Here is an 18056-nt window from a genome sequence, read left to right as displayed (position 1 = left end):
GACAGACAGACATGCTGATAGAGACAGACAGACATGCTGATAGAGACAGACAGACATGCTGATAGAGACAGACAAACATGCTGATAGAGACAGACAGACATGCTGATAGAGACAGACAGACATGCTGATAGAGACAGACAGACATGCTGATAGAGACAGACAGACATGCTGATAGAGAAAGACAGACAGACATGCTGATAGAGAAAGACAGACAGACATGCAGATAGAGAAAGACAGACATGCAGATAGAGAAAGACAGACATGCTGATAGAGAAAGACAAACATGCTGATAGAGACAGACATGCTGATAGAGACAGACAGACATGCTGATAGAGAAAGACAGACATGCTGATAGAGACAGACAGACATGCTGATAGAGACAGACAGACATGCTGATAGAGACAGACAGACATGCTGATAGAGACAGACAGACATGCTGATAGAGACAGACAGACATGCTGATAGAGACAGACAGACATGCTGATAGAGAAAGACAGACATGCAGATAGAGAGACAGACATGCAGATAGAAACAGACAGACAGACATGTTGATAGAGACAGACAGACATGTTGATAGAGCCAGACAGACATGCTGATAGAGACAGACAGACATGTTGATAGAGACAGACAGACATGCTGATAGAGACAGACAGACATGCTGATAGAGAAAGACATACATGCAGATAGAGAAAGACAAACATGCTGATAGAGACAGACAGACATGCTGATAGAGACAGACAGACATGCTGATAGAGACAGACAGACATGCTGATAGAGACAGACAGACATGCTGATAGAGACAGACAGACATGCTGATAGAGACAGACAGACATGCAGATAGAGAAAGCCAGACATGCAGATAGAGAAAGCCAGACATGCAGATAGAGACAGACAGACATGCAGATAGAGACAGACAGACATGCAGATAGAGACAGCCAGACATGCAGATAGAGACAGACAGACATGCAGATAGAGACAGACAGACATGCAGATAGAGACAGAGAGACATGCAGATAGAGACAGACAGACATGCTGATAGAGACAGACAGACATGCTGATAGAGACAGACAGACATGCAGATAGAGACAGACAGACATGCTGATAGAGACAGACAGACATGCTGATAGAGACAGACAGACATGCTGATAGAGACAGACAGACATGCAGATAGAGACAGACAGACATGCAGATAGAGACAGACAGACATGCAGATAGAGACAGACAGACAGACAGACATGCAGATAGAGACACACAGACAGACATGCAGATAGAGACACACAGACAGACATGCAGATAGAGACAGACAGACATGCTGATAGATAGAGACAGACAGACATGCAGAGACAGACAGACATGCAGATAGAGAAAGACAGACATGCAGATAGAGACAGACAGACATGCAGATAGAGACAGAGACATGCTGATAGAGACAGACAGACATGCAGATAGAGACAGACAGACATGCAGATAGAGACAGACAGACATGCAGATAGAGACAGACAGACATGCAGATAGAGACAGACAGACATGCAGATAGAGAAAGACAGACATGCAGATAGAGACAGACAGACATGCAGATAGAGACAGACAGACATGCAGATAGAGACAGAGAGACATGCAGATAGAGACAGACAGACATGCAGATAGAGACAGACAGACATGCAGATAGAGACAGACAGACATGCAGATAGAGACAGAGAGACATGCAGATAGAGATAGACAGACATGCAGATAGAGAGAGACAGACATGCAGATAGAGACAGACAGGCAAGCAGATAGAGACAGACAGGCAAGCAGATAGAGACGAACAGACATGCAGATAGAGAAAGACAGACATGCAGATAGAGAAAGACAGACATGCAGATAGAGACAGACAGACATGCAGATAGAGACAGAGAGACATGCAGATAGAGACAGACAGACATGCAGATAGAGACAGAGAGACATGCAGATAGAGACAGAGAGACATGCAGATAGAGACAGAGAGACATGCAGATAGAGAAAGACAGACATGCAGATAGCGACAGACAGACATGCAGATAGAGACAGACAGACATGCAGATAGAGACAGAGAGACATGCAGATAGAGAGAGACAGAGAGACATGCAGATAGAGAGAGACAGACAGACATGCAGATAGAGAGAGACAGACATGCAGATAGAGACAGACAGGCAAGCAGATAGAGACAGACAGGCAAGCAGATAGAGACGAACAGACATGCAGATAGAGACAGACAGACATGCAGATAGAGACAGACAGACAGACATGCAGATAGAGACAGACAGACATGCAGATAGAGACAGATAGATATACAATACAGACACATAGATCTAAAAATCAGAATATGAATTCTAAAGAATGTCAATAAGATTTAAGACACTTACTTCCATTTTCATTGCTATAACAACAACCAGGATTTGTCCTTTGACAACACTTTCACCATCTGTAACATTAACTTTGACAACTTCTGAAGGCATAGGTGTAACAGCTTCGCCTATAACACTTGCACCCACTGATAAAAACTCTGGTTTTGGTAGAGATATTTCATATGAACTGTCCTGCAGAATTGCAAAAAAATTATGTATATTATTGAAAATAAACATACCAAATAGCATATCATTATAAAAAATGTATATTATCAATATGGCATTTGCAATAAATTCAACGTGTTGTTAACTTTTGAATTCATATTTATGCGGTTAGCAGATGTATACAAGTAAATCCATCACACTGTATATGCAAGCCTTTCTGGATTATAACGGCTGACTCAAGGTCAGGGTATTTTTTATTGCAAGGTGAAATCTATATCTCAGAAGAGTATTTAATTTTAGATTATTAAAATAGTATAAGTCTTCATTTCCAGATAACAACTCACCAATAATTTTGTTTAAGAACTACTTAACAATTTCACAATGGCAGAATTGGATTGTAAAAGAAATGCACATGCATATATGTGGCATATGAGGCATGTCAGAGATAAGACTCTAAATCAGCATTTGTTAAAACAAAATGTCTGATCACAAATTGAATTGTAATGAACATGTATTGCTACATGCATAATATATGCAATCAAATTAGATAATTATGCAAATCACTGGATATAAGACCAGGTAAATTGTTTCTGAATGAATTTGTAGTGTATGATTAATATTTGAGAGTCAACAAAAATCAGATTTATTAAATCATAAAATGACATCTAAATTTACAGTCTAATATATGGTAACGAACTTTTTATTTCTACTTGCTATTTTTCATATTTAAGCAATTTTTGTATCCAAACTAAAGTAAAGTGCATGTCTCCAGTATCGTAAGAGTGTGCAGCTTATTTGTTATGGTGTTACTGAATGATGAGTTTACATGGCAGGAAATTTAATGAGAACAAAGCACAAGTTAAACGCGTACCATGTGACTAACATACAATGTATTTTTGTCACATGCCCATAGTCATAATCTGTTGTACAACCCAACATGCATATCAAGAGTAAATCTGGCCTTTCATGAATTCATTTGCAACAAGACTCACTCATGTTATTCTCAATTTTTTTTACATTATTAATTTTTTTTTGTATTATTTATCAACATTTAATACAACATTTGAAAAATGTTTCTACAAATAAACACAGTTGTGTACTATGATGTATGTGACAAAAATATGAGACTGTACATGGGTATCATAGTATGGCCAAAAACAAAATGGCTGGCTGCGGCCATTTCAAATCCGATCACCAAACAAATCATCATGGACATGTATTCCAACATGTATTTGTTAAGTGCCAAATAAAAATTAAAATGGTCCAAATGTGTCTAAGATATGACCAAAAAGCCAGTTGACCACCTTTGATCTGATTATAAAACAAATTGTCATGGACATGACAAAGCATCTCCAAGACACCACATCCCCCCCCCCCCCCCAAAAAAAAATGACTACCAGTCTGCCATCTTTGATCAAATTACTTTTATCCCAAATAAAATACCAGGCACATGCAAAAAATTAATAGAATTGGTCCATTTTCAGACTGCATCTGATTGAAGACTGAAAATGTCAACAATATTCACACTTTTTAAGCATAAAAATATTTATAACAATGTATCTTAGGAAAAACAGAGACTTACAAATGTATAATAGTGTAGTGTATTTTCATGAAATACAGCGGATCCAAGGCACTTAACACCATCAATAATGCTATTTAACTTATAGGCTTTATTATCATACTCAATATTTCCTTCAGCACAAAATGTTTCATCTCGTATCTGAAAAGAAACATTGTGTTCATTGTTAGGAATAAGGTCAAACATCACATAGTGTTATAGGATTATCACACAAAATCCCCTAGTATATTATATCTTGGTGTTTTGACGAGTTGACAAGCAAACATGAAATGCCAAGGCTGAGAGTAAATCAGAAGGATTGTTGTGTAATAACTTTGTTACCAAATATAACACTGTGTTTTATAGAATTGTTTTATGAAATTTTTCAAAATAATGCTGAAACACATAAAAGAATGCTGTTTAATGTTACCATTGAACTAAAGCTCTGTGATTGTACATAACAAACCGATGGACGATGTCATGTGATTTATGGCTGACTTTCTCAAGAATTATAAGCAGGCTTCTTCCTTGTACTTTAGTTATGCTGATAATATTAATTATGGTATTTACTCTTATTACAACACATGTGTAAGCACTTGTTGTATTGATACTGCTCAAATAAAATATGACAGATAAACCATGGCATTTATGTATTCATGAAGTCTTCTACTACTTTATTTCCACTTGGAATTTATTTTGGCAATTTTCGCTGAAGTTTCACATGCAATTTAGTGCTTAATATTTATTAGGGGCCGAAGCCCTTATTCTTATCGTTCGTTTTTTTCTTTCTTCTTTCTTTCTTTCTTCTGTAACTTTTTTCGTTAAGCTGTTTGAGAAAACCACTGAACGGAATGGTCTGATAGTGCTCTATACTGATAGTTCCTAATGTGAACTGGTGCAACATGCTTTCAGAATTTTGATTGGTCAATTGGTTTGGCAGCCATATTGGATTGAAATAAAACCGGAAGTGGCAGTTTGACCACTTTCTGAGGGTCTAGGCGTCTAGATTTGTATATAGTACAACTCATGTGTAATAGATATCAGCAATAAAAACTTTAGCGGTCACGTGACTTTTCCCGTCATTTTGTTTTTCCTAAAAACAGCAAAAAACACTTAAAAATCTTCTTCTTCAGAACCGCCAAGTAAAATGCTCTCATATTTAGTACTTAGCTTCTATATATGAAGCACATTTATGAATGAAAAAATTGTTATGATTGGTCACATGGTTTGGCCGCCATTTTGGGTTTCTTCTAAACAGGAAGTAGTTTTTTTACTCATGCCACACCTGAGGGATTACGTTCAATATTGCTGTATGGCATCTCTATATCAAACTCTTTGAGAAACCTGAAAAAGATTTCAGATTAGTCACATGGTTTGGCCGCCATCTTGGATTATGGGCAAAATTGACCAAAAGTTTGAGCATTTGTTTCTCAAAGGTGCATCCACAGATCAACTAAATAAATATGTACATGACATGGGTGGTAATAGCTTCATATGAAAAAAATAATGAAATTTTGAATGTTCACGTGGTTTGGCCACCATCTTGGATTTTGTGAAAACAGGAAATGGGCAATTACATGTATTGAAAATTTGTATGTGCTTGCTACTCCTGAGACAATCTGATGAAAATCTGATGTAGTGTACGGGCTTTAATTATTTTGGTTATAAACTTATTTTAATTTTATTTTTTATTACTTTTGTTATTAATGCCTTTTTATTTTATTATTATTTTACTTTGACTTTGATTTCGTGTTTTTTTTAATTCCGCCCTACATACATCTGACCCGATGCCTATGTAACGAGATTTCAACGAGACCCACTATCGACGATTTTAGTCAACGAATCACAGACCTCCTTCTATATCAGGTCAAATAAAATGGCGGATTACACCGGCGTCAGCGACCGAGAATAACACGGCTTTTCGGTAAGTTTATCATTGTCAAATGCAACGAAAGTCATTTTTATGTTAATATTGTGTCTCGAATGGTTCGAGTTTAGATCGTTATTTTGCATAGTTATTCTGGGAGTGACGATTTTGTTTCAACTGGTTATTTTTCCAGTCGCTTGCCCTGGAGACGGGTGATGTTTTGTTGACAATCGGGCCAAAATCGTCTATGGTATTGAAGCCGTAGCTGTAAATATTCATCAAATTGTATCAACATTTTGTACATTACCGGTATACAATAACTCTTTATTAAAGTAATTGAGCTGATTTGGACTGGAATAAAATATTTTTTATTTGGAACACATCGCAATTGATCACGGAATATTTGTTTGCTCCAATTTTTTGCGTCGATGCCGTGGGCCGGTGACCGTTACACAATTTAAAATCAGTTTGCATTGTTTACTATAGCTGTTTACAGTGTTCTAATCATACGATTTACTTATTTTTTGCTTCTATTCTAGATAATTATGCTCAGTGTTTGATGTAAAATTGGAGCGACGACTGAATGAACGAACCTTGGCTGGCGAAGATGTATCTGGAAGTGTACACATTTGTTGGAAGTGAAAAAAATATTCAATGTAATGACAAAAAATGTAAAATGCTGTGGAATTTTTTTTGTAAATAAAAATATACTAGCAATTTTTTATTAATGGTTTATTCAAGTGGGCAAAATATAATGTGCAGAAAGATTGCCCGTATACACTGAAAAGTAACCTGAAACAACTTGTATAAAAGGGGGGCTATGATTGGCTGTTACTTACGCGAGATTTGAACAGGACTTACATAGGCGTCGGATCAGATGTAGGTAGGGCGGAATTAAAAAAAATCACAAAATCAAAATCAAAGTAAAATAATAAAATAAAAAGGCATTAATAACAAATATAATAAAAAATGATTTTAAAATAAGTTTATAGCCAAAATAATTAAAGCCCGTACACTACATCAGATTTTAATCAGATTGCTCCTGAGATACATTATTGCACCTGAACGGCACATGGCTAGGTCATGTGACTGGACGCCCGTGGGGTGGGGGTTTCTCTCCTCATTAATATGCATAACCTTTATATCTCAAACACTGATGCAATTAGGAAGATGAAACCTACATTATTAAGAGCTCACACTAAAATAACAGATGACCATATATGGTCATGTGAACTCATTAATATGCATAACTGTCATATCTGAAACACTGTTGCAGAACGAGACATGCAACCAGTGCCATAATGAAGTAATCAAACAAAAGACTAATATAAAAGAATACCATATATGACATTGTAACCTCATGGCTCCTTATATATTCTAAAAACTATATCTCGATAACCAAACCAAGTAAATAGAAGGAACCCGTCAACCTCATTGTACAAATCATTCAAAGTACCTTAATGGCAATTCAGTGACCACTTTAATGACGGATTTTGTCTGATAGCTTGGGCTTTTGTGACGCTGCTTGCAGCTTTAATATTATTTTTGTTACTGTGTTTACCTTAATAGTGAAAGCATTACCACTATTATAAGTGATTGTCACATTAACATTGTTACTACCATCCAGTAATCTTACTTCTCTACTGTAAGTTTCATTCAACCTTCTTCCACTACCAGTAGCAAAAGGCGAATATTGATCTGTAAGAAAAACATTAGGAATTATTATGACCGTTTCCATGGTATATCTCTCAATGGGTCAAATTAAAGTGAAATACAACTTGTCAGCAAGAACAAGAATAAAATTTAGACAGAGGGTTCTCCAAACCGGCCTATTCACACAGTTCATATCCACCATAGACTCCGGTCAGTCAAAATGACTTTTTTGAACTGTAGGCATTAATCAGCGATTCTGCCAATGACGGAGAGATAGAATCTAGGTCAGGGGAAGCTCTATGACTCCAAGATTTGTTTCCCTTACGTCACGAACGACGTGACCGAGACCATATGGTGGCGCCATTACGGCTGGGTTTTCACTCTGGTTTCTTTCTCTTCGCATCAAGGACTTAGACCAATGCTACGGAAAGAGTGGGGTGGTTGGGGGGACCCGGAGTCTGTTGGGTATGAACTATGTGAATAGGCAGGTTCGGACAACCCTCTGCCTAAATTCACTACGTTCAATTACCCACCATAGACTCCGGTCAGTCAAAATGACTATTTTGAACTGTAGGTAGAGTCAGACTTATGCAGAGACTGACTTATCGCCTATGTGCAGGGACTCTTGTGGTCGTTCGGGCTGGGTCAGCAATCCAAGTCTGACCCACTACGATGAGACCCAACCTAAAGAGACCCTCCTCAAGGGATTGGGTGTCTCTTAGGTAATAGTTGATAAAGACGTTCTGCGTTCTCCAGAAGCCTGCCCTCAGTGTGTGCTTGAGGGGGGCGCCTGACACTAGCAATTGCACAGACCTCATGCGCTCATACTTGGTGTATCTGCAAGCTCTGTGTCGAGGAAGTTAAAGTATTATAGACCTCTAATACAGTCGCAGTAAACCACCTGGTTATGGGAGTTGGGGAGGCCGGCCTATCCTGCCTGCCTGGGCCATAACACAAAGAAATGTGCCTGGCACCCTGTCCTGAATCCTTAGTATGGTTTTGGTAGCAAATCTGTGCTAGAACCGTCAAAAATTTGAGTGGTGCTAATCGGAGAGGCTCAAAGGGCGGTCTGCTTAGAGCGGACAATACAACTGACAAATCACAGTTGGGTGGTTCCCTTGTACGAGGTCTCAGCCTCTGGAAAGCAGTAAATAGTTTCCTAATGGTAGGACAATCAGCTAGTTTTGTTCCCAAAACATTCTCAATGGTGGGGGACAAGGCCGACCTGTAGCCAACAACTGTTGCATAGAACAAACCCACTTCATCAAACAGATGGACGAAAGAGTCAGCTACTTGGCCAATAAAGGGATGGTATGGATCAATCTCTCTTCTGCTACACCAATCAGTGTATGCTCACAACCTAGAAATGTAGGCCGCGTTGGTGGAATCCCTGTTCACCCTGGCCAGGACCTTGGCAGCCCGCTCAGATAAATCTTTCATATGTGCAGGTCTACTGATAGCCTCTATGCATGGAAGAGATACCCGCTGGGCTTGTTGGTAGTGCGCAGTCTGGTTTGGACAGCATGTCCGGTAAGTCCAGAAGCACTACTGATGTTTCGACTAGCATTTCCAACAGCAGTGCAAACTAGGCCTTGGTTGGCCAATTGGGTGCGCCCAATGACAATATGCAGGGTTCCACCTGTCAAAGTTTTCTCCGGTGTCTGGTGAACTAGCAGGAAGAGAGGAAAGGCGTACACAACTAAATGGGTCCACGGGGTTAGCAAAGCGACCCTGGCCCAGGCTCCTGGAGTGTTATGTAAGTCGGGAGCTTGGCGTTCTGGGGTGCGGCAAACCGGTCTATCTTTGGACCGTCCCACAGCCGAAACAGCCTGGAGGCTACTCACTGGGGTATCAGCCACTCTGTGTTCTGGAGACAGAGCCGCCCTGAAAAGGCATCTGCCAGACTGTTACAACATTGAAAACATTGATGGGGGAGATTGAGTTTTCAGCGGTATCCCGTAACAGAATGTCACCACCTGGAAAAGTCCAAAGATCGGTAACCTGCTGCCTCCAAACTGACTACACCGGTGCAATCTGTGTACGACAGGGATATGTGGCCATGGGTTCAGCAGTTGCGAGGTGTGGGTGCTCTCTTCTCTCATGAGGTGAGTTTCCCCAAGGACTGCGGTAGTCACTAAGTTGTGACCTGGCCACTCGCTGAACACATTTCGCCCCCCCGGTCGGAGAGGTAAGCGTCAAACATGCTTCCCCCGCTGCCGGAGCCACCACCTGGTCCCTTCCTCCCTGGGGCGCACTGCTACTCTTCCCGATTTGTTTAATGTACGCGCGACCTTGCTGTGAAGAAACGAGCGACGCAGTCAGTCTCAGCGATTTGGATGTCTCTGAAAAAATATCTCAGGCCTCAGAACTCCAGTGAAAAACCCCGCGCGCAGCCACGGCAAAAAGCATTTCGGATGCACGTTTTATGCTGGTAAATTCTGAATATAACCACTGCACAGTCGTCTCGAAAAACAAGAAGACAAAAAACGGCAGTGAGCCTCTGGTGCTGTCATTACATCTATCCATTTCTAAATACATTGATCAAGCATAAAATGAAGACGACATGCATGAGGGAAGCGAATTACAGTTGGAAAAGGTGACGCAACGAAATCAACAAGTGATTAAGCTACGACGCAAGGTTTTATTTCTTTGTTGTGAAAAATGATACACACAAAGGGGAAAACTTATCCTACCAGCTACAATGTCGGATTCGGAGGCAGCAGCAAAAACCTGAACTAGAAATGTGGACAGGAAAAAGCAGGTGATCCAGGCAGAGCCGCTAAACTTCATCCCCGTCGATGCGGAGAAAAAGAAGAGTGAATACCCAGCCGTAATGGCACCGCCATATGGTCTCGGTCACGTGGTTCGTGACGTAAGGGAAAAGAATCTTGGGGTCATGGGGCTTCCCCTGACCTAGATTCTATCACTCCGTCATTGGCAGAATCGCTGATTAATGCCTACAGTCCGGAGTCTATGGTGGGTAATTGAACGTAGTGAATTGAACAGATGCCAAAAACAAATGTAAATAGGTAATTAACAATATACTTCATCCATATGCAAAATTAATTGAAATCAGACACGTGGCTTTGGGAACAGATTTATATACAAACAGAGAAGACATTTCACAAACAGAAGTTTTCTATGTATGAGCCAAGATTTATTTGTCATGAGACTTATCCACGTTAAGAAGTATCTATTAACTTTAATTATTAAACCACTTGTCAGTAATCTTCCTGAAACCTACCAGTAGAATTTGGAATTGTGCATCTTCTTGAATTTTCAACCAAGACCATTACAAGGGCAGCCTGGCAAAGTACTTTGGAAGACAATTCTTGAACTTCAGGTAATAAATCTGAATAATGTTGATCAATGAACCCTGTGTGTACATTACCGGCATGAAATTCAGAATGCGACGCAACATTTTGCAAAAACTCCATGTTTGTCTTGAGACCTACAATCTAAGTAGAAAATAATGAAAACAGATGATGAGTTTTTAGATACATTTCACAGTGTAGCAGATATGGTAAATCTACATTGTATATATGAGCTGTCTGTCTATGCTGGCCATATGAGCTGTCTGTCTACGCTGGCCATATGAGCTGTCTGTCTACGCTGGCCATATGAGCTGTCTGTCTACGCTGGCCATATGAGCTGTCTGTCTACGCTGGCCATATGAGCTGTCTGTCTACGCTGGCCATATGAGCTGTCTGTCTACGCTGGACATATGAGCTGTCTGTCTACGCTGGACATATGAGCTGTCTGTCTACGCTGGACATATGAGCTGTCTGTCTACGCTGGACATATGAGCTGTCTGTCTACGCTGGACATATGAGCTGTCTGTCTACGCTGGACATATGAGCTGTCTGTCTACGCTGGACATATGAGCTGTCTGTCTACGCTGGACATATGAGCTGTCTGTCTACGCTGGACATATGAGCTGTCTGTCTACGCTGGACATATGAGCTGTCTGTCTACGCTGGACATATGAGCTGTCTGTCTACGCTGGACATATGAGCTGTCTGTCTACGCTGGACATATGAGCTGTCTGTCTACGCTGGACATATGAGCTGTCTGTCTACGCTGGACATATGAGCTGTCTGTCTACGCTGGACATATGAGCTGTCTGTCTACGCTGGACATATGAGCTGTCTGTCTACGCTGGACATATGAGCTGTCTGTCTACACTGGACATATGAGCTGTCTGTCTACACTGGACATATGAGCTGTCTGTCTACACTGGACATATGAGCTGTCTGTCTACACTGGACATATGAGCTGTCTGTCTACACTGGACATATGAGCTGTCTGTCTACACTGGACATATGAGCTGTCTGTCTACACTGGACATATGAGCTGTCTGTCTACACTGGACATATGAGCTGTCTGTCTACACTGGACATATGAGCTGTCTGTCTACACTGGACATATGAGCTGTCTGTCTACACTGGACATATGAGCTGTCTGTCTACACTGGACATATGAGCTGTCTGTCTACACTGGACATATGAGCTGTCTGTCTACACTGGACATATGAGCTGTCTGTCTACACTGGACATATGAGCTGTCTGTCTACACTGGACATATGAGCTGTCTGTCTACACTGGACATATGAGCTGTCTGTCTACACTGGACATATGAGCTGTCTGTCTACACTGGACATATGAGCTGTCTGTCTACACTGGACATATGAGCTGTCTGTCTACACTGGACATATGAGCTGTCTGTCTACACTGGACATATGAGCTGTCTGTCTACACTGGACATATGAGCTGTCTGTCTACACTGGACATATGAGCTGTCTGTCTACACTGGACATATGAGCTGTCTGTCTAAACTGGATATATGAGCTGTCTGTCTAAACTGGATATATGAGCTGTCTGTCTACACTGGATATATAAGCTATCTGTCTACACTGGATATATTAGCTATCTGTCTACACTGGATATATGAGCTGTCTGTCTACACTGGTAATATGAGCTGTCTGTCTACACTGGTAATATGAGCTGTCTGTCTACACTGGATATATTAGCTATCTGTCTACACTGGATATATGAGCTGTCAGTCAATACTTGGGTGGAAGACTTTGATACAACAGTATTTAACATTGTTCTTGAATGTTTCATACTCACCTGGTAGTTTTGTAATGACTTGGTCAGTTTGTTTAACGCCGTTGTTCTATTATTAGACCAGACAACTAACTTAGATATCATTGGATCATAAAAAACACTCACTTCGTCACCTTTTTCAAAAGATAAATTAGATATTTATTTTATCAATAGTGTTGGCATGACATTTTGTTGCCTACGATGAAAAAATATAGATTCTGGTTAATGTGTGCTGTTATTCAAGCAAATATCAGACCAGTATTAGCCAATATGTCACCACAGACAGTATTAGCCAATATATCCTCACAGACAAGTATTAGCCAATATATCCTCACAGACAAGTATTAGCCAATATATCCTCACAGACAAGTATTAGCCAATATATCCTCACAAACCAGTATTAGCCAATATATCCTCACAAACCAGTATTAGCCAATATATCCTCACAGACAAGTATTAGCCAATATGTCACTACAGACCAGTATTAGCTAATATGTCACCACTGACAATGTTAGCCAATATGTCACCACAGACCACCATTAGCCAATATGTCCTCACTGACCAGTATTAGCCAATATGTCCTCACTGACCAGTATTAGCCAATATGTCACTACAGACCAGTATTAGCTAATATGTCACCACTGACAATGTTAGCCAATATGTCACCACAGACCACCATTAACCAATATGTCCTCACTGACCAGTATTAGCCAATATGTCCTCACTGACCAGTATTAGCCAATATGTCACTACAGACCAGTATTAGCTAATATGTCACCACTGACAATGTTAGCCAATATGTCACCACAGAACAGTATTAGCCAATATGTCACCACAGAACATTATTCGCCAATGTCACTACAGACCAGTATTAGCCAATATGTCCTCACAGACCAGTATTAGCCAATATGTCCTCACAGACCAGTATTAGCCAATATGTCACAACAGAACAGTATTAGCCAATATGTCACCACAGAACATTATTCGCCAATGTCACTACAGAACAGTATTAGCCAATATGTCACCACTGACCAGTATTAGCCAATATGTCCTCACAGAACAGTATTAGCCAATATGTCACAACAGAACAGTATTAGCCAATATGTCACCACTGACCAGTATTAGCCAATATGTCCTCAGACAAGTATTAGCCAATATGTCACTACAGACCAGTATTAGCTAATATGTCACCACTGACAATGTTAGCCAATATGTCACCACAGAACAGTATTAGCCAATATGTCACCACAGAACATTATTCGCCAATGTCACTACAGAACAGTATTAGCCAATATGTCACCACAGACAAGTATTAGCCAATATGTCACTACAGACCAGTATTAGCTAATATGTCACCACTGACAATGTTAGCCAATATGTCACCACAGAACGGTATTAGCCAATATGTCACCACAGAACATTATTCGCCAATGTCACTACAGACCAGTATTAGCCAATATGTCCTCACAGACCAGTATTAGCCAATATGTCCTCACAGACCAGTATTAGCCAATATGTCACAACAGAACAGTATTAGCCAATATGTCACAACAGAACAGTATTAGCCAATATGTCACTACAGAACAGTATTAGCCAATATGTCACCACTGACCAGTATTAGCCAATATGTCCTCACAGACCACCATTAGCCAATATGTCCTCACTGACCAGTATTAGCCAATATGTCACTACAGACCAGTATTAGCTAATATGTCACCACTGACAATGTTAGCCAATATGTCACCACAGAACAGTATTAGCCAATATGTCACCACAGAACATTATTCGCCAATGTCACTACAGAACAGTATTAGCCAATATGTCACCACTGACCAGTATTAGCCAATATGTCCTCACAGACCAGTATTAGCCAATGTCACAACAACCACCATTAGCCAATATGCCCTCACTGACCAGTATTAGACAATATGTCACCACAGACCAGTATCAGCCAATATGTCCTCACAGACCAGTATTAACTAATATGTCACTACTGACAGTATTAGCCAATATGTCACTACAGAACAGTGTTAGCCAATGTCACTACCGACTAGTATTAGCCAATATGTCACCACAGAACATTATTTGCCAATGTCACTGCAGACCAGTATTAGCCAATATGTCCTCACAGACCAGTATTAGCCAATATGTCCTCACAGACCAGTATTAGCCAATATGTCACCATTGACCACCATTAGCCAATATGTCCTCACAGACCAGTATTAGCTAATATGTCCTCACTGACCAGTATTAGCCAATATGTCTTCACAGACCAGTATTAGCCAATATGTCCTCACTGACCAGTATAAGCCAATATGTCCTCACTGACCAGTATAAGCCAATATGTCCTCACTGACCAGTATAAGCCAATATGTCCTCACTGACCAGTATTAGCCAATATGTCACCATTGACCACCATTAGCCAATATGTCCTCACTGACCAGTATTAGCCAATATGTCCTCACTGACCAGTATTAGCCAATATGTCACCATTGACCACCATTAGCCAATATGTCCTCATTGACCAGTATTAGCCAATATGTCACCATTGACCACCATTAGCCAATATGTCCTCACTGACCAGTATTAGCCAATATGTCCTCACTGACCAGTATTAGCCAATATGTCACCATTGACCACCATTAGCCAATATGTCCTCATTGACCAGTATTAGCCAATATGTCACCATTGACCACCATTAGCCAATATGTCCTCATTGACCAGTATTAGCCAATATGTCACCATTGACCACCATTAGCCAATATGTCCTCATTGACCAGTATTAGCCAATATGTCACCATTGACCACCATTAGCCAATATGTCCTCACTGACCAGTATTAGCCAATATGTCCTCACAGACCAGTATTAGCCAATATGTCCTCACAGACCAGTATTAGCCATTATGTCCTCACAGACCAGTATTAGCCAATATGTCCTCACAGACCAGTATTAGCCAATATGTCCTCACAGACCAGTATTAGCCAATATGTTCACACTGACCAGTATTAGACAATATGTCACCACAGACCAGTATCAGCCAATATGTCCTCACAGACCAGTATTAGCTAATATGTCCTCACTGACCAGTATTAGCCAATATGTCTTCACAGACCAGTATTAGCCAATATGTCACCACTGACCAGTATAAGCCAATATGTCCTCACAAACCAGTATTAGCCAATATATCCTCACTGACCAGTATTAGCCAATATGTCCTCACTGACCAGTATAAGCCAATATGTCCTCACTGACCAGTATTAGCCAATATGTCACCATTGACCACCATTAGCCAATATGTCCTCACTGACCAGTATTAGCCAATATGTCCTCACTGACCAGTATTAGCCAATATGTCACCATTGACCACCATTAGCCAATATATCCTCACTGACCAGTATTAGCCAATATGTCACCATTGACCACCATTAGCCAATATGTCCTCACTGACCAGTATTAGCCAATATGTCCTCACTGACCAGTATTAGCCAATATGTCACCATTGACCACCATTAGCCAATATGTCCTCATTGACCAGTATTAGCCAATATGTCACAATTGACCACCATTAGCCAATATGTCCTCACTGACCAGTATTAGCCAATATGTCCTCACTGACCAGTATTAGCCAATATGTCACCATTGACCACCATTAGCCAATATGTCCTCATTGACCAGTATTAGCCAATGTGTCACCATTGACCACCATTAGCCAATATGTCCTCATTGACCAGTATTAGCCAATATGTCACCATTGACCACCATTAGCCAATATGTCCTCATTGACCAGTATTAGCCAATATGTCACCATTGACCACCATTAGCCAATATGTCCTCACTGACCAGTATTAGCCAATATGTCACCATTGACCACCATTAGCCAATATGTCCTCACTGACCAGTATTAGCCAATATGTCACCATATCAACAGAGCAGTATCTTGTAAACAATTTACATGTAAATTGTTGATGTATGTGAATAAGATCATTGTGATGAGTAGACATATTAGGAAAATTCAAACTAAAAAAAAAATAGTAACAATAACATTAAACTTGGCATTTAACCTGGCAACCACTGACCTGTCATGAAAGACACACAACCACTGACCATTTATGAAAGCGTAACTTGCATTGAAGGAAATAATAAAAGATAATAAAAGTGTGCATACCTTGCTGTACTCCAGTGTCTAATCTGACAGTGTCATTCAATACATCTGGTGCCTTGTGATAAGTCAGTTTACCTGCTCCAGGAAGAAAGCTATTTCTTGGATCTTCTGCATAGACTCTGGCTTCAAATGCATGTCCAATCAAAGACAGCTCTTCTTGTTTCAGAGGAAGAGGTTTGCCTGAAGCAACCTATGAGTGTAAACATTGTCTAAATGAATTTTATTCTTAAAAGAGGAAGAATGATTACACTCGCTCATTTATTGTGTCTTTTTCTACATTTATTCTTATTTTTGAGCTCCCAATAAAAACAATACAAAAAAACTACAGTTCAGTAAATGACTATAATCTGTGACAGCAAAGACAATTAATGATATTGGCGTCAGCTGTGAAGGTTGAGATGCCATGGTGTTGAGATACCCTTACTTAATCAAAATTGACCATCATTAATTGTCAATAGCACAATAATAAACATGAAAGAATCACCCAAATTTAGAATTCTTTCACGTTCTATTTCACATATAACATAGAAACTCACAGTAAAAAGAAAATTGTCTATTCTACATTTTCCATTGTCAGGTGCTAGAATGGTCACTGGGGTTGATTTATCATCACAACTCACAAGAGTCCCATAGTCTCTTGCCCGAACAATAAATTATAAACACTATCTTTAGGGTCACAGCTTCGTAAAGAAGAAATTTTAAGTCATTTCTTCCATAAGCAGGTACATGCAGTGGGGCCATTTCACTTTTGGTTGGCCCAAATAGACAAGATGCAATGCAACATGGTATCTAAATTACAAAGACAACATGCTTGAGAGAAAGAAATTTGTAACTGTAACAAGATTCAAAAATCCCACTAGCCAATTGATAAAAACAAGCCATGCATGGCACAGTCCCTGTTAGTTATCGAATTTAAGATATATAGTTTTGTTTATAGTAATATAGCTGGAATATAAACATGTCAGGAATATGATGATTGTTTAACATTAAAATAATTGACATTTGTATCTGATCGTCAAACAAGTACTTGTCCATATTGCTCTGGAACAGCATTCAAAATCAGCCATTTATATAATCAGCCATATATATAACATGATGTATAATGAATATATAAAATTTGAATATAATCAGTCAAAGCATTTAAGAGATATGGCTCTAGAAGCCCAATCATTAAAACAT

General features: G+C 39.8%; 1 protein-coding gene across 1 annotated transcript in view; it reads right to left on the bottom strand.

Moving 5' to 3' along the window:
• The window catches only part of LOC100367445 (methylcrotonoyl-CoA carboxylase subunit alpha, mitochondrial-like), a 44600-nt gene that overhangs the window by 5955 nt on the left and 20589 nt on the right, over window positions 1–18056 (bottom strand). The window contains exons 11-16 of the mRNA XM_085498453.1: window positions 16881–17067; window positions 12739–12848; window positions 10854–11067; window positions 7518–7654; window positions 4114–4251; window positions 2385–2558 (exon numbers count right to left, since the gene is read on the bottom strand). Coding sequence (XP_085354579.1) covers window positions 2385–2558; window positions 4114–4251; window positions 7518–7654; window positions 10854–11067; window positions 12739–12848; window positions 16881–17067 — 960 coding nt within the window. The remainder of the gene's footprint in view (window positions 1–2384; window positions 2559–4113; window positions 4252–7517; window positions 7655–10853; window positions 11068–12738; window positions 12849–16880; window positions 17068–18056) is intronic.

This window comes from Saccoglossus kowalevskii, chromosome 1 (assembly GCF_978046115.1).
Source record: "Saccoglossus kowalevskii chromosome 1, keSacKowa6.1, whole genome shotgun sequence".
NCBI classification, from domain to species: Eukaryota; Metazoa; Hemichordata; class Enteropneusta; family Harrimaniidae; genus Saccoglossus; species Saccoglossus kowalevskii.
This window is presented reverse-complemented; position numbering and strand designations above follow the sequence as displayed.